The sequence below is a fragment of the Salvelinus sp. IW2-2015 genome, linkage group LG32 (genome assembly GCF_002910315.2).
Source record: "Salvelinus sp. IW2-2015 linkage group LG32, ASM291031v2, whole genome shotgun sequence".
Classification (NCBI taxonomy): domain Eukaryota; kingdom Metazoa; phylum Chordata; class Actinopteri; order Salmoniformes; family Salmonidae; genus Salvelinus; species Salvelinus sp. IW2-2015.
The window spans coordinates 27,564,403-27,588,688 of record NC_036871.1 but is presented as its reverse complement, the minus strand read 5'-3'; the positions used below and the strand labels follow the sequence as shown (position 1 = coordinate 27,588,688).

General features: G+C 41.3%; 1 protein-coding gene across 7 annotated transcripts in view; it reads right to left on the bottom strand.

The window, feature by feature from the left end:
- The window catches only part of LOC111956881 (dystrobrevin alpha), a 38,675-nt gene that overhangs the window by 6,023 nt on the left and 8,366 nt on the right, over positions 1–24,286 (bottom strand). For 3 of the 7 annotated variants that reach the window (XM_070436811.1, XM_023977577.2, XM_070436810.1), the window contains exons 2-16: positions 23,881–23,948; positions 23,521–23,563; positions 20,558–20,595; positions 19,950–20,163; positions 17,718–17,803; positions 16,964–17,118; positions 16,645–16,750; positions 15,999–16,165; positions 15,522–15,646; positions 14,202–14,285; positions 7,601–7,688; positions 7,079–7,173; positions 6,645–6,758; positions 4,948–5,044; positions 4,233–4,253 (exon numbers count right to left, since the gene is read on the bottom strand). In XM_070436811.1, coding sequence (XP_070292912.1) covers positions 4,233–4,253; positions 4,948–5,044; positions 6,645–6,758; positions 7,079–7,173; positions 7,601–7,688; positions 14,202–14,285; positions 15,522–15,646; positions 15,999–16,165; positions 16,645–16,750; positions 16,964–17,118; positions 17,718–17,803; positions 19,950–20,163; positions 20,558–20,595; positions 23,521–23,563; positions 23,881–23,947 — 1,500 coding nt within the window. In that variant the 5' untranslated portion in view covers position 23,948. Of the gene's footprint in view, positions 1–4,232; positions 4,254–4,947; positions 5,045–6,644; positions 6,759–7,078; positions 7,174–7,600; positions 7,689–14,201; positions 14,286–15,521; positions 15,647–15,998; positions 16,166–16,644; positions 16,751–16,963; positions 17,119–17,717; positions 17,804–19,949; positions 20,164–20,557; positions 20,638–20,956; positions 21,024–23,520; positions 23,564–23,880; positions 23,949–24,286 lie in introns of those variants that run through there. The other 4 variants (XM_023977574.2, XM_023977576.2, XM_070436812.1 and 1 more) reach the window with 4 other exon arrangements.

Genomic DNA, 24,286 nt, shown 5'->3' with positions numbered 1-24,286 from the left:
GGCAACTGCCCTGAGGGATACCACACTGTACATATCTGATGTTCGAGAAGCTTCCATTGAAGAATACCCTCGGAGTTCTGTTGGATAAGTAACTCTCCAACCATGTGATGACAGGTGATGTAAAGCCATAACAAGTGAACTTTTTCAATAACAAATTATGATCAATAACATCAAAGGCTGCACTGAAATCTTACACTACAGCTCCAACTATAATCTTACTATCAGAGTCAGTACAGTACAAGTTGAGTGCACTTCCTTATATGCATACTGAAAGTCAGTAGTTAACTTTAAAAAAAAAAATAGCACTGTATTTGTTCAAACACAATTCTCTCCATCAGTTTACTAAGAACAGGCAGCAAACTGACTGGGCGGCTGTAAGAGACAGCAAAGGGTGCTTTACTATTTTTAGGCAGTGGAATTACTTTAGCTTCCTTCCACGCCTGTGGACACACACTCCTTTAGGCTTTGGCGAAAGGGGTGGTAATACAGTCTGCAACCATTCTCAATATTTTCCCATTTAGGTTATTTATACCTGGTGGCTTATCATTATTGATGGATAACAACTGTTTTTCCACCTCTTTCACACAACATTGTCAAAATCCAAAACAGCAATCATTCTCTTTCATTATTAGATCTTCAATACACAAATATGATGGTTCACTGTTCAATATTGTCATTTCACTTCTCAGTTTGTCCACTTCACCGGTGAAATAGTAATTGAAATGATTGTCTATATCAAAAGGTTTTGTGATAAATGACCCATCAACTTCAATGAACGATTATTTGGGTTTTCTGCCCATAATGTCATTATTTTTATCATTTATTTTGTTTTGGTAAAATATACAGTACCAGTCAAAAGTTTGAACACACCTACTAATTTAAGTGTTTTTCTTAATTTTTTACTAATTTCTACATTGTAGAATGATAGTGAATAAATAAAAACTATGAAATTACACATATAGACTCATGTAGTAACCCAAAACATTTCAAACAAATTATATTTTAGATTCTTCAAAGTAGCCACCCTTTGCCTTGATGACAGCTTTGCACACTCTTGACATTCTCTCAACCAGCTTCACCTGGATTGCTGGAATGGGATGGCATATTGCTTCAGAATGCTGTGGTAGCCATGCTGGTTAAATGTGCCTTGAAATCTAAATAAATTCTATACAATCTCACCAGCAAAGCACCCCAACACCATCACACCTCCTGCTCCATGCTTTACGGTGGGAACCACACATGCGGAGATCATCCATTCACCTACTCTGCGTCTCACAAAGACACGGCGGTTGGAACCAAAAATCTCAAATTTGGACTCATCAGACCAAAAGGACAGATTTCCACCGGTCTAATGTCCATTGCTTGTGTTTCTTGGCCCAAGCAAGTCTCTTTTTCTTATTGTTGTCCTTTAGTAGTGGTTTCTTTGCAGCAATTCAAACATGAAGGCCTGATTCACGCAGTCTCCTCTGAACAGTTGATGTTGAGATGTGTCTATTACTTGAACTCTGTGAAGCATTTATTTGGCCTACAATTTCTGAGGCTGGTAACTCTAATGAACTTATCCTCTGCAGCAGAGGTAACTCTGGTTCTTCCTTTCCTGTGGCAGTCCTCATGAGAGCCAGTTTCATCATAGCACTGCATTGGTTTTTGCGACTGCACTTTCAAAGTTCTTGAAATGTTCGGCATTGACTGACCTTCATGTCTTAAAGTAATGACTGACTGTCGTTTCCCTTTGCTTATTTGAGCTGTTCTTGTGGCCTTGGTCTTTTACAAAATAGGGCTATCTTCTGTATACCACCCCTACCTTGTCACAACACAACTGATTGGCTCAAACACATTAAGAAGGAAATTCCACAAATTAACTTTTAACAAGGCACACTTGTTAATTGAAATGCATTCCAGGTGACTACCTCATGAAGACTACCTACGGAAACACTGTACACCTGGCGACAGTACATGTCAGCATGCATTGCACCCAGCCCATCACAGGCACTAGTACGTGACAAGAACATCCCTGCTGGCCAAACCCTCCCCTAACCCAGACGATGCTGAGCCAATTGTGCGCCGCCCCATGGGTCTCCCGGTCACGACCGGCTGRGACAGAGCCTGGACTCGAACCAGGATCTCTAGTGGCACAGCTAGCACTGCGATGCAGTGCCTTAGACCACTGCYCCACTCGGGATGTCCATGTCCAAGCTTTTGACTMGTACTGTATATAGAGTTGAAGTCGGAAATGTACATATCCTTAGGTTGGAGTCATTTCAAATTTCTTGTTAACAAACTATAGTTTTGGCAAGTWGGTTAGGACACCTACTGTGTGCATGACACAAGTCATTTTTCAAACAATTGTTTACTTCCAGATTATTTCACTTATAATTCACTGTATCACAATTCCAGTCGGTCAGAAGTTTACATACACTAAGTTGACTGTGCCTTTAAACAGCTTGGAAAATTCCAGAAAATTATGTCATGGCTCTAGAAGCTTCTGTTAGGCTAATTGACATCATTTGAGTCAATTGGAGGTGTACCTGTGCATGTATTTCAAGGCCTACCTTCAAACTCACTGCCTCTTTGCTTGACATCATGGGGAAATCAAAAGAAATCAGCTAAGACCTCAGAAAAAAAATTGTAGACCTCCACAAGTCTGATTCATCCTTGGGAGCAATTTCAAAACGCCAGAAGGTACCACGTTCATCTGTACAAACAATAGTACACAAGTATAAACACCATGGGACCACGCAGCCATCATACCGCTCAGGAAGGAGACGTGTTCTGTCTCCTAGAGATGAACGTACTTTGGTGCAAAAAGTGCAAATCAATCCTAAAACAGCAAAGGACCTTGTGAAGATGGAGGAAACAGGTACAGAAGTATCTATATCCACAGTAAAACGAGTCCTCTATCGACATAACCTGAAAGGCCGCTCAGCAAGGAAGAAGCCACTGCTCCAAAACCGCCATTAAAAAAAGCCACACTATATGGTTTGCAACTGCACATGGGGACAAAGATTGTACTTTTTGGAGAAATATCCTCTGGTCTGATGAAACAAAAATAGAACTGTTTGTCCATAAGGACCATCGTTATGTTTGGAGGAAAAAGGGGGAGGCTTGCAAGCCAAAGAACACCATCCCAACCGTGAAGCACGGGGGTGGCAGCATCATGTTGTGGGGGTGCTTTGCTGCAGGAGGGACTGGTGCACTTCACAAAATAGATGGCATCATGAGGTAGGAACATTATGTGGATATATTGAAGCAACATCTCAAGACATCAGTCAGGAAGTTAAAGCTTGGTCGCAAATGGGTCTTCCAAATGGAAAATGACTCCAAGCATACTTCCAAAGTTGTGGCAAAATGGCTTAAGGAAAACAAAGTCAAGGTATTGGAGTGGCCATCACAAAGCCCTGACATCAATCGTATAGAACATTTGTGGGCAGAACTGAAAAAGCGTGTGCGAGCAAGGGGGCCAACAAACCTGACTCAGTTACACCAGCTCTGTCAGGAGGAATGGGCCAAAATTCACCCAACTTATTGTGGGAAGCTTGTGGAAGGCTACCTGAAACGTTTGACCCAAGTTAAACAATTTAAAGGCAATGCTACCAAATACTAATTGAGTGTATGTAAACTTCTGACCCACTGGGAATGTGATGAAAGAAATAAACGCTGAAATAAATCATTCTCTCTACTATTATTCTGACATTTCACATTCTTAAAATAAAGTGGTGATCCTGACTGACCTAGACAGGAAATTTTTCCTGGGATTAAATGTCAGGAATTGTGAAAAACTCAGTTTAAATGTATTTGGCTAAGGTGTATGTAAACTTCCGACTTCAACTGTACATATTTAGTCACAATATTTCTCAATTGACAGTATATAAACCAATCAGATTTATAATGTTATAAGACCCAGTAATGGAGCAAAAATTGCTCAAGTTCAGGCTAATAGAATTTTCTGCTGAAAAAGCTGTTACGTTAAGCATGTTTATCCAAAAACACATCCATGGTTGGTGAGCAACAGACATTGAGCACGTGCCATAATGCATTTTAGGTCCATTTAGCAGCACTTTACATTAAGTCAATATTATTTAAATATCTAACATGCTGTTAGTTCATCTGACTGCTGCATTTTCAGTTCCCATGAGAACTGATCAAATATTGTCAGCAAAACCACAAACATCACATTCAGAAGTTTCTTTGTAAGAAGCATTAGTTATTTTAGGTTTCACTGACAAACTTACAGCTTGCTTCCTTTCCTCCTCCTGTTGAGAAAAACGTTATTCATGTACTGTCCCAAAAGCACACAATAGTATAATCATTCAATGAAGACAATTTCTTTCATATGTAAAAACTTATTGGGATTTTCCCCCATATAGTAGGCTTTAGCAAGTCTGATGCTAGCATGGTTATGCTAGGTGGGGCTAACTGGATTAGCATTCATCCCTTCATTGGAGTAATTAGATTGATAGCCTTACCACTTAAATCAGTAAGCAGTTTATGTAAGGCTTCTTAAACCATTTCTCCATTGACTGTTGTTGTGTCTGACTGACTGAATTGTATCCTATATCCAGTTTTATTATGTGAGTTTTGTTGTTTGTATGTTGTCAGTGGTCATAACATATGATCAAAACACTGTCCTTAGTAGAATGACCAGTAGAAGGTCTGGAAAAGGTTATATCTCAAACATTTTAACATGAAGAAACTGGGGAACACAAACACATTTTTTGTAAAGAGGCGTATGGATTATGGTAAGAAGATGAGAAAGGAAGACTTGTCAAACCAGAGCAACTCAGGATTTACTGAAGATATGGAAAATTCCTTATGATGAAGCCCAGTGAGATTTGAAGAAGTGCTCTCTCTAGTGGTGGGATAATGAAAAGTGTGTTGGATTTTCTACCCTTCTCATTAGCAGGCCTACATTACAGTAGAAATGAAACTGTATGACTTCTCACGCACCTTCAGCAGCAGCATCAGCTGCTCCAGCTGTACCATGAGTTCCCTGCGACTCTCCTGCAGAGCAGACATCCTCTGCTCCAGCTCATCTTTGCGTTGCCTGGTAGAGGAAAAACAACCATAATAAACGTCCCTTTTTCAGGACCCTGTCTTTCAAAGATATTTCGGAAAATCCAAAACTTCACAGATCTTCATTGTAAAGGGTTTAAACACRGTTTRCCATGCTTGTTCAATGAACCATAAACAATTAATGAACATGTACCCGTGGAATGGTCATTAAGACACTAARAGCTTACAGACGGTAGGCAATTAAGGTCACAGTTATGAAAACTTAGGACACTAAAGAGGCCTTTCTACTGACTCTGAAAAACACCAAAAGAAAGATGCCCAGGGTCCCTGCTCATCTGCGTGAACGTGCCTTAGGTCTGCTGGAAGGAGGCATGAGCACTGCAGATGTGGCCAGGGCAATAAATTGCAATGTCCGTACTGTGAGACGCCTAAGACAGTGCTACAGGGAGACAGGACGGACAGCTGATTGTCCTCGCAGTGGCAGAGCACGTGTAACAACACCTGCACAGGATCGGTACATCCGAACATCACACCTGTGGGACAGGTACAGGATGGCAACAACAACTACCCGAGTTACACCAGGAACGCACAATCCCTCCATCAGTGTTCAGACTGTCTACAAGACTATCAGACTGTCTACAGGCTGAGAGAGGCTGGACTGAGGGCTTGTAGGCCTGTTGTAAAGGCAGGTCCTCACCAGACATCACCGGCAACAACGTTGCCTATGGGCACAAACCCACCGTCGCTGGACCAGACACGACTGGAAAAAAGTACTCTTCACTGACAACTCGTGGTTTTGTCTCACCTGGGGTGATYGTCGGATTCGTGTTTATTGTCGAAGGAATGAGCATTACACCGAGGCCTGTAGTCTGGAGCAGGATCGATTTGGAGGTGGAGGGTCCGTCATGGTCTGAGGCGGTGTGTCACAGCATCATCGGACTGAGTTTGTTGTCATTGCAGGCAATCTCAACGCTGTGCGTTACAGGGAAGACATCCTCCCTCATGTGGTACCCTTCCTGCAGGCTCATCCTGACATGACCCCCCCAGCATGACAACGCCTCCAGCCATACTGCTTGTGCGTTCCTGGTGTAACTCGGGTAGTTGTTGTTGCCATCCTGTACCTGTCCTGTACCTGTCCTGCAAGACAGGAATGTCAGTGTTCTGCCATGGCTAGTGAAGAGCCCGGATCTCAATCCCATTGAGCACATCTGGGACCTGTGGGATCGGAGGGTGAGGGCTAGGGCCATTCCCCCCAGAAATGTCCGGGAACTTGCAGATGCCTCGGTGGAAGAGTGAGGTAATATCTCACAGCAAGAACTGGCACATCTGGTGCAGTCCATGAGGAGGAGAGGCACTGCAGTACTTAATGCATCTGGTGGCCACACCAGATACTGACTGTTACTTTTGATTTTGACCCTCCCTTTGTTCAGGGACACATTATTCAATTTCTGTTAGTCATATGTCTGTGGAACTTGTTCAGTTTATGTCTCAGTTGTTGAATCTTAAGTTTGCTGAAAATAAACACAGTTGACAGTGAGAGGACGTTTCTTTTTTTGCTGAGTTTATATACGCATTTAATTGTCCATTTAAATGGTCAGATTGTTTTGTAGAAAAATTTGAGATGGGTCTACCTGAGAAGCCGTAGCTCGGCCAGCAGAGTGGGGTTCTGTTGGGACGTGCATGTGGGAGGCTGGGAGGCCTGCTCGTGCTGCACTCTCAGACGCTGGATCTCCTGCAGGATCTCTCTGTGACACACACAAACACAGGCCAGTTGAAACTAGTATGTCACATATGTAGGCTTTCTGAAGTAGTTTTGTTTGTGTGATTTAGATGGTGTGATGGATTACAGGGGGGTCTACCAGCTAGCTTGACGACATTAAGACTTGAGTTGCTTTTGTATTTTTCTGGTACTACCATGCAAACAGGGCTACAGCCCTTTGGCACATTGAGTACCACATTAAATAACCTATCACATTCCTTTCATGTAATRTGGAACGATGGCAGGGCTGGAAAGAATAGGTGAACAGAGAGAGAAAAGCAAATTCAGATGGAAACCATCCCTGACCTGTTTTTGCTCTCTAGCTCAGCAATAAGCTGCCTCTGCTGCTTGTTGGCATCCAGAGAGAAAAATATGTCGTTGGGGACCCTCTGCTGCTGTTGCTGTAAGACACATGACATTATCATTACACACAAGGACACATGATATTATCATTACACACAGGGACACATACCATTATCATTACAAATGGGGACATTATGACATCATCGTTACACAGGGACACATGACACCATCATTACCCACAGAGACATGACATTATCATTACATACAGAGACACATTACATTATCTACAGTACTGAGGTCATCTGGCTGATGTTATTTCCTTATACACTACTACATAGCAGTGACATAAGCAGCCACAGCGAACACAGATGGGTCAAGATTACAGGCACAAGCTTTTCCTGAATGGATAACCTGACTAAGGAAAACAGGCATTTGGAACAAATGTGTATTTGTGCTGAGCACATGTCAGGATGCTATTCATGGTATTTTCTCCCACTATGACCTCAGATAGCATGTGTGTCTCACCGCGGCGGCTGCGTCAGAGGCCAGTCTAGCAGCGTAGCGGGCGACGAGACTGTGCTCTTCCTCCTGGTGGGAACTGCTCTCCAGCAAACTAATCAACAGGTGGAGAGAGGAGGGGAGACAGTCATCTGTCATCTACATATCTACTGCAGTGAGGTAACTAGACACACAGACACAAAATACTGCTGCCAAATATAAAGAGTAGTTCTGTACTTACTTACATTACTGTACATCAATTTCAAATGATAATTGGAACAGTATCTGTATGATTGGTTAGTTAATTATAATGTATTTACATGCAAACACTGGAGAGTAGTTTGTATTGACTCCCATGTCAATTGTTGATGCTATTTACAGATAAAACTATAAAAAGGGTCTCGGCTGCACATTTTTGGGACAAAATCACAGCCATTTTGCTGAAGCCTTATAGCAGCTACATACCAATGCGTGCGTGCGTGCACACGCGCACACACACTATAAGCACTAAGGAACAACATTCAGCTTATACAAATGCTAAGGAAAGTTACATGCAGTTGAATCTGTAAGTATTTTCCATCTGCAGAAAGATCTCTAAGATGATGCTACTACAGAGTCCACAGAGGCGGAGCGAAGCAGGAGAGAAGAGCAGGAAGGACCCAAGCAGATGATTCCTACTAATCTTAGCACCCTCACGAAATAGTCCTTTCAGATGGCTACTTCAGTAAATGGTCAGTAGCTTCCATGTGATAATTTTGTAAAGGTCTGAGTTTCCTTTCAGAGAAATGAACAACATTACGGGTAGAAATAGTTGAGATTTATCATACAGCATTTATTGAAACTCATAAAGACGCATTAAAGTCCAAGAAACAAAATCCAATCAAAGTATTTACTGTAACAGTCCAAGATGTTATAATAAAGGACAAACATAAACACAGATATTSTCTACAAATAACTGATTACTGCCACAGCAAATAAGGAAACGCAGCAAAGTCTAATCTGTCATCATAAGCACATTAAAATGACAATTCTAGGGCAAGAAACTAGGTTTTTACTATATGAAGAGCAAAACAAATGCAACTTTGTACAGCCCTGTAACAACTTAATGAGCAAAATAGCGTTAATTTAGCCTTCYAAACCTATTGCTTAGTAACAGCTGGTGAAAGCAGTATAGTTTATGAAAAGTGTTTAGCTACATTACTGTATGCCAACTTTTAAAAGACAAGTCAATGGTTTGTGAATGCACATACAGTGGCTTGCGAAAGCATTCACCCCCTTGGCATTTTTCCTATTTTGTTGCCTTACATGGAATTAAAATGAATATTTTGTGGGTTTGTATCATTTTATTTACACGTGTAAACCTTAGTGACCTTAGTATTCTATGTTTTCTGTATTATTTTGGTCAGGTCAGGGTGTGACGAGGGTGGATATGATTGTTTTGTATTGTCTAGGGTTTTTGTTTGTCTATGTGTGTGTGTGTAGTCTAGGCATATGTAGGTCTATGGTGGCCTAGATCAGAGGCAGCTGTTTATCGTTGTCTCTGATTGGGGATCCTATTTAGGTTGCCATTTTCCAGTTTGGTTTGTGGGTTATTGTCTATGTGATGTTGCATGTCTGCACTCAGTGTTTATAGCGATCACGTTCGTTTTCTATTAGTTTGTTCAGTATATTTCTTTATTAAAAGAAGTATGTATTTTAATCACGCTGCGCCTTGGTCTCCTCTCTACGATGGTTGTGACAACATGCTTACCACTTTGAAGATGCAAAATATTATTTATTGTGAAACAAACAAGAAACAAGACAAAAACAGAACTTGTGTGCATAACTATTCACCCCCCCACCTTTTGCAGCATTTACAGCTGCAAGTCTTTTGGGGTATGTCTCTATAAGCTTGGCATATCTAGCCACTGGGATTTTTGCCCATTCTTCAAGGCAAAACTGCTCCAGCTCCTTCAAGTTGGATGGGTTCGGCTGGTGTACAGCAATCTTTAAGTCATACCACAGATTCTCAATTGGATTGGGCTTTGACTAGGCTATTCCAAGACCTTTAAATGTTTCCCCTTAAAGTGTTGCTTTCGCATTATGCTTAGGGTCATTTTCCTGCTGGAAGGTGAACCTCTGTCCCAGTCTCAAATCTCTGGAAAACTGAAACAGGTTTCCCTCAAGATGTTCCCTGTATTTAGCTCCATCATTCCTTCATTTCTGACCAGTTTCCCAGTCCCTGTCGATGAAAAACATCCCCACAGCAGGACGCTGGCACTACCATGCTTCACTGTGGGGATGGTGTTCTCGGGGTGATGAGAGGTGTTGGGTTTGAGCCAGACATAGCGTTTTCCTTGATGGCCAAAAAGCTACATTTTTGTCTTATCTGACCAGAGTACCTTCTTCTATATGTTTGGGAAGTCTCCCACATGCCTTTTGGTAAACACCAAAAGGTTATTTTTTCCCCAAAAAAGCTATGGATTTTTTCCTGGCCACTTTTCTGTAAAGCCCAGCTCTGTGGAGTGTACAGCTTAAAGTGGTCCTATGGACAGATACTCCAATCTCCACTGTAGAGCTTTGCAGCTCCTTCACGGTTATCATTGGTCTCTTTGTTGCCTCTCMGATTAATGCCCTCCATGCCTGGTCTGTGAGTTTTGGTGGGCGGCCCTCTCTTGGAAGGTTAMAATAATGGATTTAATGGTGCTCCGTGGGATGTTCAAAGTTTCAGATATTTTTTTTATAACCCAACCCTGATCTGTACTTCTCCACAACTTTGTCCCTGATCTGTTTGGAGAGCTCCTTGCTCTTCATGGTGCCGCTTGCTTAGTGGTGCCCCTTGCTTAGTGGTATACTCAGATCATGTGACAGATCATGTGACACAGATTGCACACAGGTTGACTTTATTTAACTAATTATGTGACTTCTGAAGGTAATTGGTTGCACCAGATCTTATTTAGGGTCTTCATAGCAAAGGGGGTGAATACATATGTATGCARAACTTTACTTTTTAGATTTTTTTCAACAAGTWATTTTTTTAATTTCACCTCACCAATTTGGACTATTTTGTGTATGTTCATTACATGAAATCCAAATAAAAACCTATTTAAATTACAGGTTGTAATGCAACAAAATAGGAAAAACGCCAAGGGGATGAATACTTTTGGAAGGCACTGTACTTCCTTTATTCAGTTTGATGTGAGTAGTGTATGGAGTATTAATGCTTGTAGCTAAATTAAAAAAAGGGAAAACAGTGCCAGGGGTGGTGTAAATACTGTGTGAATACTCTAGCTAGTAGTTCCCACTGTGTTTACTTTACAGACAGAGGAATCCAGACTAACCATGACGTGGGGTTGTTTTGCATGAGATTCACATACAGCCCAATGAGAACATGTTCATCAGCCAGTCTATCGGCCACATCAAGGCTGTAGTTTAACCTGGAACAGTGTAGGGTTTCAGAACACAAATGACACACATGATGAGAATAGGGAGGGGAAGAGAGTACTGGGCAAGCACAGGTCTGGAGAGAGCAATATGCCTTGTCTGTCATTGAATGAGTCAAAAGATGAAAACAAAGCTGTGTTAAGCTATCCCTTTGGGATACGTCTGTTGAATTCTCCTGTGAAACAAATACTATAGATATGAATGTGATACTGAACCTGTACTGCATTTTCAAATAATCTACAGTACACAGACAGAAAAAATAGGCATTTATATCTTGTATCATAATCTCCTTATGGGAATTTGATCTAAATAGTCAGTGTTTGTGTTTTCAACAGTGAAAGTATTGTAAGTAAATTAATGTCAAAACTTTAATATGTCATTGGTTTGACATTTAGAAAAATTCCCAAGTGACCTATAGCTCCAAGATGCAAAGCCTAGTCATGCACTAACTGCCACTCTGTCTAATAAGGCTAATGATTTCAATAAGCATTTCAAGATTGAATGAGTGATTTTTGCTAAGTACTGTTTGCTTACTACAGACTCCCAAGACCAAAACCCAACGTTAACCACGTTGTCAACAGCCCTGAAATGCCAGAAGAAGAGAACATGCCACCATTCAAACTCTACTAATCATCACATCCACGCAAGGTACTATGGATCAGCATGATTAGGGCTGTGGCGGTCATGACATTTTGTCAGCCGGTGATTGTCAAGCAAATAACTGTTGGCCTCATGGTAATTGACCGTTAATTAAGATAAACACATTTAGCATCTTCTGTCTTCCACACATAGCCTACAAGACACTGATGCTGACCTTTGGAACATCTACATRTTTAAAAGTAAAAACAATCCATGTAATATAGCCTACACCATCACAATAAATCTATTATTTATTTTAGAGAGGTCTAAAGAAACATCATATGAAGAAAATGTAGTTTGCCTGTGATAATAAAGTATCACTCTTTGAGAATAACTTTTCCAGACGGGAGATGCGCATCACTTCGCAGTGGCATCTTTTTTCCTTTTGGAAAATATTCTGTTATATTACATCGTTTTTTTTTACTATAAAATAGGTGTCTTGACTGTGATAAGGGCTCGGGAAATAAGAGCGTCTTGTCTGCTAAATTAAAAAAGCAAGGCTATGCAATTGCACGGTCACAGGCTTCTTCTACAAGCAAGCGCCACTGCTGAGGTTACTGCCTTTTTGAAGATTGTGTTCAAGATATAATATAACTAGTTGATATCAAGGATTCAATAAATGTATCTTAAATGGCACTTGCTTTTTTATTGACTGAATATATATATGGAGCAATTTAGCAATTAGGATTTGATATTTGTAATGGTCATGATCAATTTGGCATCGTCGAGCACTATTGGCATAGGCCTATATATAGATAAATGCGGACATATTTCTTTCCAGTGCAGGCCTTGAGTTCTAAAAATATATAATTAAAAAAATTCAAATACTTGAACAGTCAAACAATGTCAAAGCCCATCCCTAGAAGGTACATATCTTTACAAACCTGGCTCTATGAATGGAGTCCGTGTTTAAACCAATGTAGCCTTTGTCTCATCAAGCGCAGGTACAGTTCCTATATGTAGAGATGGAGGACTCACTGATGCCAGAAAACTATGTGTGTAACTTCTCCTGTAACTTTCCTTGGTTCTACCTGGCTCGCTCAGTCAAATCAAATCAAATGTTATTGGTCACATACACATATTTAGCAGATGTTATTGCGGGTGTAGCAACATGCTTGTGTTCCTAGCTCCAAAAGTGCAGTAATATCTAACAATTCACAACAATACACACAAATCTAAAGTATGTGTGTGCGTGTGTATCTACCGTGTACTTATATTATTCCTGAGTCCAAAGCTGACATTTACGAGCCAGCAAAACAGAAAATAAAATAACTTACAAGTATGTAAAAAGGACTGTAGTTGTATGTCAATCATTGTAAAGAATTACAGAGAGTGATTAAGTTAAGTACATGTTCAGTATACTGAGAACAGAAAAAAGGAACTTGAGAGAGACTCAAAGCTAATATTAGTGACTTGTAGCAGTTAGTTTAATTCTCCCAGGTAATGTGGGATGCCTATGAAAAGTATTGTAATAGATACTCTACCCTAATGAACGGTTAATGGTCTTTACTATGCATGCACCATCTAGCATATTTCAGATATATCCTTGAGTATCACTTTGTAAACACATAGGAAATCAGAAGAGTGACTGGTTCCACTGTATGCTCTATAATGACTATGTCTGCATCTGAAGAAGCACCATATTCCCTACAATAGAGCACTACTTTAGACCAGTCCTGGCCATGGTCAAAAGTAGTGCACTATATACTGTAGGGAATAGCATGCCATTTCGGCCCCAGCCTCTATCCATTTAAATTAGTTCACGTACGCATTTGAGCTACCTGTCACGCCCTGATCTGTTTCACCTGTCCTTGTGCTTGTCTCCACCCCCTCCAGGTGTCGCCCATCTCTCCCACTTATCTCTGGGTATTTATACCTGTGTTTTCTGTCTGTCTGTGCCAGTTCATCTTGTTTGTCAAGCTTACCAGCGTTTGTCCTGTCAGCTTCTGTCTTTCCCAGCCTATATTTTTCTCGTCCTCCTGGTTGTTGAACCTTGCCTGTCCTGACCCTGTACCCGCCCACCTGACCACTCTGCCTGTCCCTGACCCTGCCCGCCGTCCTGTACCTTTGCTCCTACTCTGGATTATCGACCCTTGCCTGCCTTGACCTGTCGTTTGCCTGCCCCTGTTACAATAAACATTGTTACTTCACACAGTCTGCACTTGGTCTTACCTTGATCCCTGATACCACCAAACCATTCTCCAAGGCAGTACGCCCGCTTGGGTCACTTACCCCCTTCCTTTCAACAGATCTGAAGCAGCCCTAGCCAATGTTTTTTTTCTGCTCAACTTCATTATTCTTGGTACTATAAGGCAGCTATTTACACCAGACAAAAGAGTGATACAACACAAACCTCCACAAATTAGCTGCATACATCCAAAAATGTTTAGAAAAATAAAGATTGGTTAGTAGGATTCATACTGACGTGTGGATTTTAAGGGGGCTTAGAAGTGTTCATTTTCATGACAAATATGTACAGTTAGGTAACCTAACTTGATTCTGTCTTTGAAAATTCAGCATACCCGGCATTATTGCAGTCTTTCTGACTGATATATCAGATACTCACTTCTTAGTGGAGTAAGGGTTCKCTGACGTGGGCATGGAGTGGGAGAGCATGAAGTCATTGGTGCTATTCATTGGTCTGGGAGGCCTGTAGTGCAGGAGACAAACATGATCATGTTCAAACAGCCATCATCATATGGAAGAGAAGCAACTGTCGCATAACTGTGTGTGTTTGTCTGTGTGTGCGTGCATCGAGATCTCAGAGGGCCGAAAGAGCATTGAATGGGGCTAGGGAGTCGGGACACAATAGCTGCAGTTTCTGATTGTGACACGTCACATAAAGAATGTGTGCTGCGTGTGGATTTCCTCCTCACTCATCCGAAGGTCATTAACTCCTCATAATCTTATTGTTTACATGACCTAAAAAGGTATTCACATGTGGCGCAAAGGAGGAACGGGATAATTGATGCAGAAACCTGTAGTGAACTGCACACAAGTTGGTTGTGTTAAAATGAAGGTGCCACTTTGAGGAACTACAGGGCATAGTATATAAGGATTGACCCTGGAGGATCAACATGATCCGATTTAAACAACAGACAAAATAATATGGCACTAGCTACTAGTAATATAATACACTACCTTCTATAGAACTTGAGTTGATCTAATTAAAAGGAATAGCAGCATATTCTACATATTCTAGCAAGTATTCAAAGCAAACTTACCAAGTYTCTCTATTTTGCAGCAAGAAAAGAACAAAGAGATTTGTTACAATCACCCATGCATGCACTACAACGGCCACAGTGAGTGGTACAACTGAATTCACTTTCACATGAAAATAATCTACGTAGGTGTCAAAATCAACATTTGTCTCAGATTCTCAGCCCTTAGAATGCATTGCCACTCCTTTCCACACTACAGCTTAGACATCTGACTAGGGTTGCTAAATTCTGGGAACTTTCAATAKATTCCCTGGTTTTCCAGAAATCCTGGTTGGAGGCTTACATTTCCTGCTTATTCTRTCCTGATTCCGGGTATCTTCCAACAGGGATTTCGGGAAAACCAGGACATTTATTGAAAGTTCCCGGGATTTAGCAACCCTACATATGACTTGGTTTAGCTGTTAAGGGTTGGAAAAGTAACGCATCAAAGAGATACTGTAGCACTACAAGACCGTGGCTTCATATTGTCATTGTTCTTTTCCAGAACACAAAGAAAAATGGAGCAAAGATGAAACATCTGTTTTACCAATTGTGGTTATTACTTTGGGGATACGGGGCTGTAGTWTGGGATTATGGGATGGATCTGAAATTGACTGGAATTTAAAAGGATGACTGTGGTCTTGAATACAAGTGATACTGTATGAATAGAATAGCCCCATACTTACACAATGTGGGCTAGGTTCAGAGGTTTCTCTGGCATGTCAGGAAACATGGGGTGTAAAGGTTCTCTGCTGGATGCACAGCTCAGTGACTTGCTGAGAGCATTAGATAACTTCTTAGCAGGCGATTTCTGGGAGAAACACAAACATATGCTATGTATGATTTCCGAGGGCAAGAAGAGGTACTTAAAACAGAGTAATTACGTTCAAAATATTATATAGGATTAGATGCCACTGACCAAAATGTCACAGCACATACAGTACAATCCATATCTAAAATGCATTTCTCCACTGCCTATCCATATCATTTAAATGTATCTGGCCACATGTAGAACATCAGAGATCAAGGGAAATACACTGCATGTAATATTCCTTGCCACAGGTGAGGGAATCAAACCACAGTCTCATCATCATCCCCATAGCACTGTATTGTGTTGGGTGAAGCGGAGCAGAAATCGCTGGCTGGCTGGTCACCCCCCTTACCCATGACGTGTACTCCTTCATTTGGTGTTGGTTGCTATGGGAACCGCTGGCATGCCCCCTCCAGAAGCAGTCCTGACAGAGCTGGTAATTATGACATTGTTGGCAGCGGTAGCGGAAGCCCATTATACTCTCACTGTGGCAGTAGGAGCACTCGACCGGGTGGAACACTGCAGGGGCGGAGGGAGCAAGGTGGGGGGGCACACACACCAACATGTGCATGCATGTCCACACACACACACACACACACACACACACACACACACACACACACACACAGACACACGGCGTACATATACACACACACCCCAAAAGTTGTTAATACAAACACAAATTGGTTTGCAACTGATATCTTTATATAAGACAACAGCACTGGGATGTTTTGCAGGTCTCTCAGACAGCATTCTTCAAATAAAGAAGGGTGTTCTGTGAACATCAGTGTGTGTGGTGAGACTAATGACTAATTCTGTACCTTGTCAATCACGAGGGATTGTGCAGGGTGATGTGATGGTGGAAGGGTGTGTATGTGTGTGTGTGTTTGAGCAAGTGTGTCTACTATGTGGTGGCTCAATGTGATGGTGTGAGACAATTCATACCCAGTGCTACCCAGGAACGTGTTAAATATGCCGTGGTGGCGGTGATGGCTCACCATTCTCCACATTAGCCAAGCGATGCATGAGTGGTAACCACACCAGACACTGAGGAGGAGGATCTGACATCATCGTGTCCAGGAATGTGTTGAGGGAGACCTTTTTCTGTCGACATGCAGTAGAGGACAGGGTTACACATCACATGCAGGTTATGCATATGGGGTAGCTAGTACTACAAAGAAAATATAGTTTTATAAAGGATGTTTTATACACAATTACAACATACATCCAGTCTCTATACCTAGAGTGTGTTATTCATTCATTCATTKATTTACTTGAAAATGTATGTTCATTTTCAGTGTAGATGGAGACTCTTACCTGCTGTGTAAAGCAGGTTCTTGTGGCTTGCTCAGTATAGCCAAAGGAAGGCCCCTCAAAAACAGTCATTGGCAATTTGAGAACCTCCCTCAGAAACTGGTCGAATTGGGAATACACCATTATGCCACCAGGGTCTGATATCTGTGAAAAAATATCTGMGAAGAAAATGGGAGGGGAGGCATTACTGCAAAATATATAAATATATATATATAAAAAATGTATCAAATTAATTGTCAGCTGTCACCATTGTTAGCTAATTGCAGCATTAGACAGTGCAATCATGCTGTGTATTGCATTTACAAAGAACAAAAACAAATTAAAGCTGTGTAGCAATACATAGTAATTACCACAAAACATAAGCTAAAATACCCTAACCTTCCATTTACTTTCCCCATGAGTTGCTGCGGCTGTCTGATGCACTAGATTTGGTGGATTATGTAATAAACCCTATCCTTCAAATTATAAATAATGACTTCTCACAGCCGTGGAGTGTTAAGGGCCACTGTTCTCTTTTTCATCTAGGAACAATAGTGCAGGCAGACAGACTTCAAGGAAAAAACCCACTGGAACCAAATTTTGTTGTATCACTAAATTCCTCAATAGAGAGAGACTTCACTGACTAAACACATTTTAAATTGTGCAGGATAACTATTAATAAGTTAACAAAAAGCTAACATTGACAATTAATTCTCTGCAAATGGTTAATTCTCTCTCCAATGTATTATTCTTAACAAAGATGAACGGGTGAGCTTACATCTTAATTTATCCAAAATCTTTCCTCCGCAGATGGTTGCCAGGGCCATCTTCACAACAAAGACAGACATTTTTCCGAGGCCTTCCCTAAAAGAGGAAATGTGTTTAGTACTTGTGCACTTTTATAATTTGAACAGGTCAAGAATATACAGTTTGAGAATAATACGTGCAATGATTTAAACACTTTAACATTAAAAGAATACTTCAAGATTTTATCTACTTCCCCACAGTCAGATGAACTCGTCAATACCATTTTTATGTCTCTGCGTGCAGTTTGTAGGAAGTTGCTAACTAGCGTTAGCATAACTGCTAACTACATTTACATTTAAGTCATTTAGCAGACGCTCTTATCCAGAGCGACTTACAAATTGGTGCATTCACCTTATGATATCCAGTGGAACAACCACTTTACAATAGTGCATCTAACTCTTTTAAGGGGGGGGGGTTAGAAGGATTACTTTATCCTATCCTAGGTATTCCTTAAAGAGGTGGGGTTTCAGGTGTCTCCGGAAGGTGGTGATTGACTCCGCTGACCTGGCGTCGTGAGGCAGTTTGTTCCACCATTGGGGTGCCAGAGCTACAATATATATACAAAACTACATAGACAACCCTTCAAATTAGTGGTTTCAGCTATATCAGCCACACCCGTTGCTGACAGGTGTATAAAATCGAGCACACAGCCATGCAATATCTATAGACAAACATACTGAAGAGCGCAGTGACTTTCAACCTGGCACAGTATTAGGATTTTAAAAATATATATATTTAAAAATCGTCTCTTCCTCTGGAAGCAACATCAGCACAAGAACTGTTCGTCGAGAGCTTCATGAAATGGGCTTCCATGGCAGAGCACCCCACACAAGCCTAAGATCACCATGCGCAATGCCAAGTGAAGGGCTGGAGTGGTGTAAAGCTAGCCGCCATTGGACTCTGGAGCAGTGGAAACGCATTCTATGAAGTGATGAATTACGCTTCACAATCTGACAGTCGGATGGTTTGGCCCCTTAGTTCCAGTGAAGGGAAATCTTAACGCTACAGCATACAATGATATTCTAGATGATTCTGTGCTTCCAACTTTGTGGCAACAGTTTGGGAAAGGCCCTTTCCTATTTCAGCATGACAATGCCCCCGTGCACAAAGCGAGGTCCATACAGAAATGGTTTGTCGAGATCGGTGTGTAAGAACTTGACTGGTCAGCACAGAGCCCTGACCTCAACCCCATCAAACACCTTTGGGATGAATTGGAACGCTGACTGCGAGCCAGGCCTAATCACCCAACATCAGTGCCTGACCTAACTAATGCTCTTGTGGCTGAATGGAAGCAAGTCTCTACAGCAATGTTCCAACATCTAGTGGAAAGCCTTCCCAGAAGAGTGGAGGCTGTTATAGCAGCAAAGGGGGGGCCAACTCCATTTTAATTCCCATAATTTTTGAATGAGATATTCGACGAGCAGGTGTCCACAAACTTTTGGTCATGTAGTGTAGCATTAGAGAAATGACTGGAAGTCTATGGTAACTGCTAGCATGCTAGTAAATACCATAGAATTCCAGTCATTGCACTAACCGTAGTTAGCATTGGTTCACAAAACTATGTTTAACTTCCTTCATACTGGATTCAGAAACCTAAAAATGGTATCCATGAGTTCATCTGACTCTGGGGAAGTAAATAAAGGACTTCATTGCCAAAATCCTTACTATCCCTTTAAGTTGCTCTGTGCAACCTGTGCAGCCTGCCTGAGGCAGCAGGTAGCCTAGTGGTTAGAGTGTTGAGCCGGTAACTGAAAGGTTGCTACATCAAATCCCCGAGCTGACAAGGTAAAAATCTGTCCTTCTGCCCCTGAACAAGGCAGTTAACCCACTGTTCCTAGGCTGTAAATAAGACTTTGTTCTTAACTGACTTGCCTAGTTAAAAAAAACAAAAAAACAAAACAAGCAAAAAGGACCCAATTGCACGTCACTTTTTACTGTTTACTTTCTCTTGTCTTTCATCAGAAGTAAAGAAGAATCAATGGCACAAGAACATTGTGAGACCATTGCATCGTTATAACAACAGTCAGTCTGGACTTCCATTCTCCCATGAAAGACTGTGTGTACTGTGGACAGATTTATCACATATCAACACTTCACTTCAATTAAATGACACACGCGCACACACACTCTCAACTAGAGATAAACGGCCCATCATCATGCTCAGTGAACGTCCCACAGTAATGAGGTGATGGTGGATACTCACGGGTCATAGGCAGCCAGGAGAAAGTTGAGTAGCAGATTGATGGACTGTTCCACATTGATCTGGTGTGTGGTGGGCATGCGCTTGTTGAGCTGGTAGAAGATGGTCGATAGTATTGCTTCCAGGCGAGCCACAGTGAACTCTGTGTTGAGGTCCATGGTGTTCAGACCGTTCTCTCTGAACGCCTCGATCACGTTCCATATGTCCACCAAATGGACTGTAAAAGAACAGAATGGAGTAGAATCCAATAGAAATGCATGGACACTGTTCTCTTTTAGCGGTCATTTTTTAGAGAGAACTTTACAACTATTACTATCAAACACAGGATATCACACCATACTCACGACTATTACTATCAAACACAGGATATCACACCATACTCACGACTATTACATAAACACTAGATATCAACAACCATACTCACGACTATTCTATCAAACACAGGATATTCCAATTGCACGGGACTATTACTATCAAACATAGGATATACAGATACTACACCATCCACAAACATAGGATCACACCATCCACGACTATTACTATCAAACATGATATCACACCATACTCAACGACTATTACTATCAAACATAGGATAATCACACCATACTCACGATTGCATTTCTTCTGAACAAATCTGAGTTTGCAAGCATTCTATACGTGGCAATCTTATGGAAATCCAACTCTTGCGCCCCTGTAGTAAAAATACATTAATTGTGAAAGGCAATATGAAAGAACAGTAACACGGAATGCTGCTGAGGATAGACTGTGCGGGCTCTTGGGAGAAAGTGTTGCTCATGAGGCTATTCATGTGGACTTAACACTAGATGTCTGTCTATTCTCCAAGAACGCTGTTCTTTCTGTGTAGCCTATACTGGATGTTAATGATATTCATATTTTGTAGAAGTAACCTAGTAAAGTGACTTGGTAAATGTATTAATAACATTATGGTATACTATAGTTATTAATACTTGAATGTGTGTCTCTCTTTAGAGATGGCCCTGGCCACTTACGCATCTCTGCGAACAGTTTGTCGTCTCTCCGCCATGAATGTCGCACTCCTCCCACAATCTTCAATCATTCTGATCAGAAGGAGAGGAAAACAGAGTGACTATTCATTAGTAATGATTAGCAGGATTACACCTACTGGGCATGACAGTTTACTTTTTAATAGTGATACCTTTGTAATGGATTGAAATGTGTGCAGCAAAATATTGTGTGCAGCAAAATATAGTGCTTCCCAGGTAATAATTTTGTCATTAGAATACATGAATGTAACACTACTAACTCAACAGCTTGTTAGTAGTTGTAGTATTATTCACATAGTAGTGCTACTGCTCAGCTGTAACTTCTATCATGTAATGTACGTCCTACGGTCCTACTGACTGACTCGATGCATTTAGCAAGCCCTCGCAGTGAACTTTCACACCTGGCACAGTATTAGGATTTTAAAAATATATATATTTTTAAAAATCGTCTCTTCCTCTGGAAGCAAATCAGTCACAAGATGTTCGTCGAGAGCTTCATGAAATGGGCTTCCATGGCAGAGCACCCACACAAGCCTAAGATCACCATGCGCAATGCCAAGTGAAGGGCTGGAGTGGTGTAAAGCTAGCCGCCATTGGACTCTGGAGCAGTGGAAACGCATTCTATGAAGTGATGAATTACGCTTCACATCTGACAGTCGGATGGTTTGGCCCCTTAGTTCCAGTGAAGGGAAATCTTAACGCTACAGCATACAATGATATTCTAGAATGATCTGTGCTTCCAACTTTGTGGCAACAGTTTGGGAAGGCCTTTCCCTATTTCAGAATGACAATGCCCCGTGCACAAAGCGAGGTCCATACAGAAATGGTTTGTCGAGATCGGTGTGTAAGAACTTGACTGGTCAGCACAGAGGCCCTGACCTCAACCCCATCAAACACCTTTGGGATGAATTGGAACGCTGACTGCGAGCCAGGCCTAATCACCCAACAACTCAGTGCCTGACCTAACTAATGCTCTTGTGGCTGAATGGAAGCAAGTCTCTACAGCAATTGTTCCAACATCTAGTGGAAAGCCTTCCAGAAGAGTGGAGGCTGTATAGCAGCAAAGGGGGGCCAACTCCATTTTAATTCCCATAATTTTTGAATGAGATATTCGACGAGGCAGGTGTCCACAAACTTTTGGTCTGTAGTGTAAGCATAGAGAAATGACTGGAAGTCTATGGTAACTGCTAGCATGCTAGTAAATACATAGAATCCAGTCATTGCACTAACCGTAGTTAGCATTGGTTCACAAAACTATGTTTAACTTCCTTCATACGGATTCAAAACCTAAAAATGGTATCCATGAGTTCATCTGACCTGGGGAAGTAAATAAAGGACTTCATTGCCAAAATCCTTACTTCCCTTTAAGTTGCTCTGTGCAACCTGTGCAGCCTGCCTGAGGCAGCAGGTAGCCTAGTGGTTAGAGTGTTGAGCCGGTAACTGAAAGGTTGCTACATCAAATCCCGAGCTGACAAGGTAAAATCTGTCCTTCTGCCCCTGAACAAGGCAGTTAACCCACTGTTCCTAGGCTGTAAATAAGACTTTGTTCTTAACTGACTTGCCTAGTTAAAAAAAACAAAAACACTTAAAACAAGCAAAAAGGACCCAATTGCACGTCACTTTTTACTGTTTACTTTCTCTTGTCTTTCATCAGAAGTAAAGAAGAATCAATGGCACAAGAACATTGTGAGACCATTGCATCGTTATAACAACAGTCAGTCTGGACTATTCTCCCATGAAGACTGTGTGTACTGTGGACAGATTTATCAACATATCAACACTTCACTTCAATTAAATGACACAACGCGCACACACACTCTCAACTAGAGATAAACGGCCCATCATCATGCTCAGTGAACGTCCCACAGTAATGAGGTGATGGTGGATACTCACGGGTCTAGGCAGCCAGGAGAAAGTTGAGTAGCAGATTGATGGACTGTTCCACATTGATCTGGTGTGTGGTGGGCATGCGCTTGTTGAGCTGGTAGAAGATGGTCGATAGTATTGCTTCCAGGCGAGCCACAGTGAACTCTGTGTTGAGGTCCATGGTGTTCAGACGTTCTCTCTGAACGCCTCGATCACGTTCCATATGTCCACCAAATGGACTGTAAAAGAACAGAATGGGTAGAATCCAATAGAAATGCATGGACACTGTTTCTCTTTAGCGGTCATTTTTTAGAGAGAAAACTTTACAACATTATACTATCAAACACAGGATATCACACCATACTCACGACTATTATCTCAACACCAGGATATCACAACCATACTCACGACTATTATATCAAACACAGGAATATCACACCATACTCACGACTATACTATCAAACACAGGATATCACACCAATACTCACGACTATTACTATCAAACATAGGATATCACCATACTCACGACTATTACTATCAAAACATAGGAATCCCACCATACTCACGACTATTACTATCAAACATAGGATATCAACCATACTCACGACCTATTACTATCAAACATAGGATATCACACCATACTCACGATTGCATTCTTCTGAACAAATCTGAGTTTGCAAGCAGTTCTATACGTGGACAATCTTATGGAATCCAACTCTTGCGCCCCTGTAGTAAAAATACATTAATTGTGAAAGGCAATATGAAAGACAGTAACACAGGAATGCTGCTGAGGATAGACTGTGCGGGCTCTTGGAGAAAAGTGTTGCTCATAGGCTATTCATGTGGACATTAACACTAGATGTCTGTCTAGTTTTCCCAATGAACGCTGTTCTTCTGTGTAGGCCTATACTGGATGTTAATGATATTCATATTTTGTAGAAGTAACTGTAAATGACTTGGTAAATGTCATTAAAACTATTATGTATACTATAGTTATATACTTTGAATGTGTGTCTCTCTTTAGAGATGCCCTGGACACTTACGCATCTCTGCGAACAGTTGTCGTCTCTCCGCCATGATGTCGCCACTCCTCCCACAATCTTCAATCATTCTGATCAGAAGGAGAGGAAAACAGAGTGACTATTCATTAGTAATGACTTAGCAGGATTACACCTACTGGCGCATGACAGTTTACTTTTTAATAGTGATACCTTTTAATGGATGAATGTGTGCAGCAAAATATTGTGTGCAGCAAATATAGTGCTTCCCAGGTAATAATTTTGTCATTAGAATACATGAATGTAACACTACTAACTCAACAGCTTGTTAGTAGTTGTAGTATTATTCACATAGTAGTGCTACTGCTCAGCTGTAACTTCTTATCATGTAATGTACGTCCTACGGTCCTACTGACTGACTCGATGCATTTAGCAAGCCCTCAGTACAGAG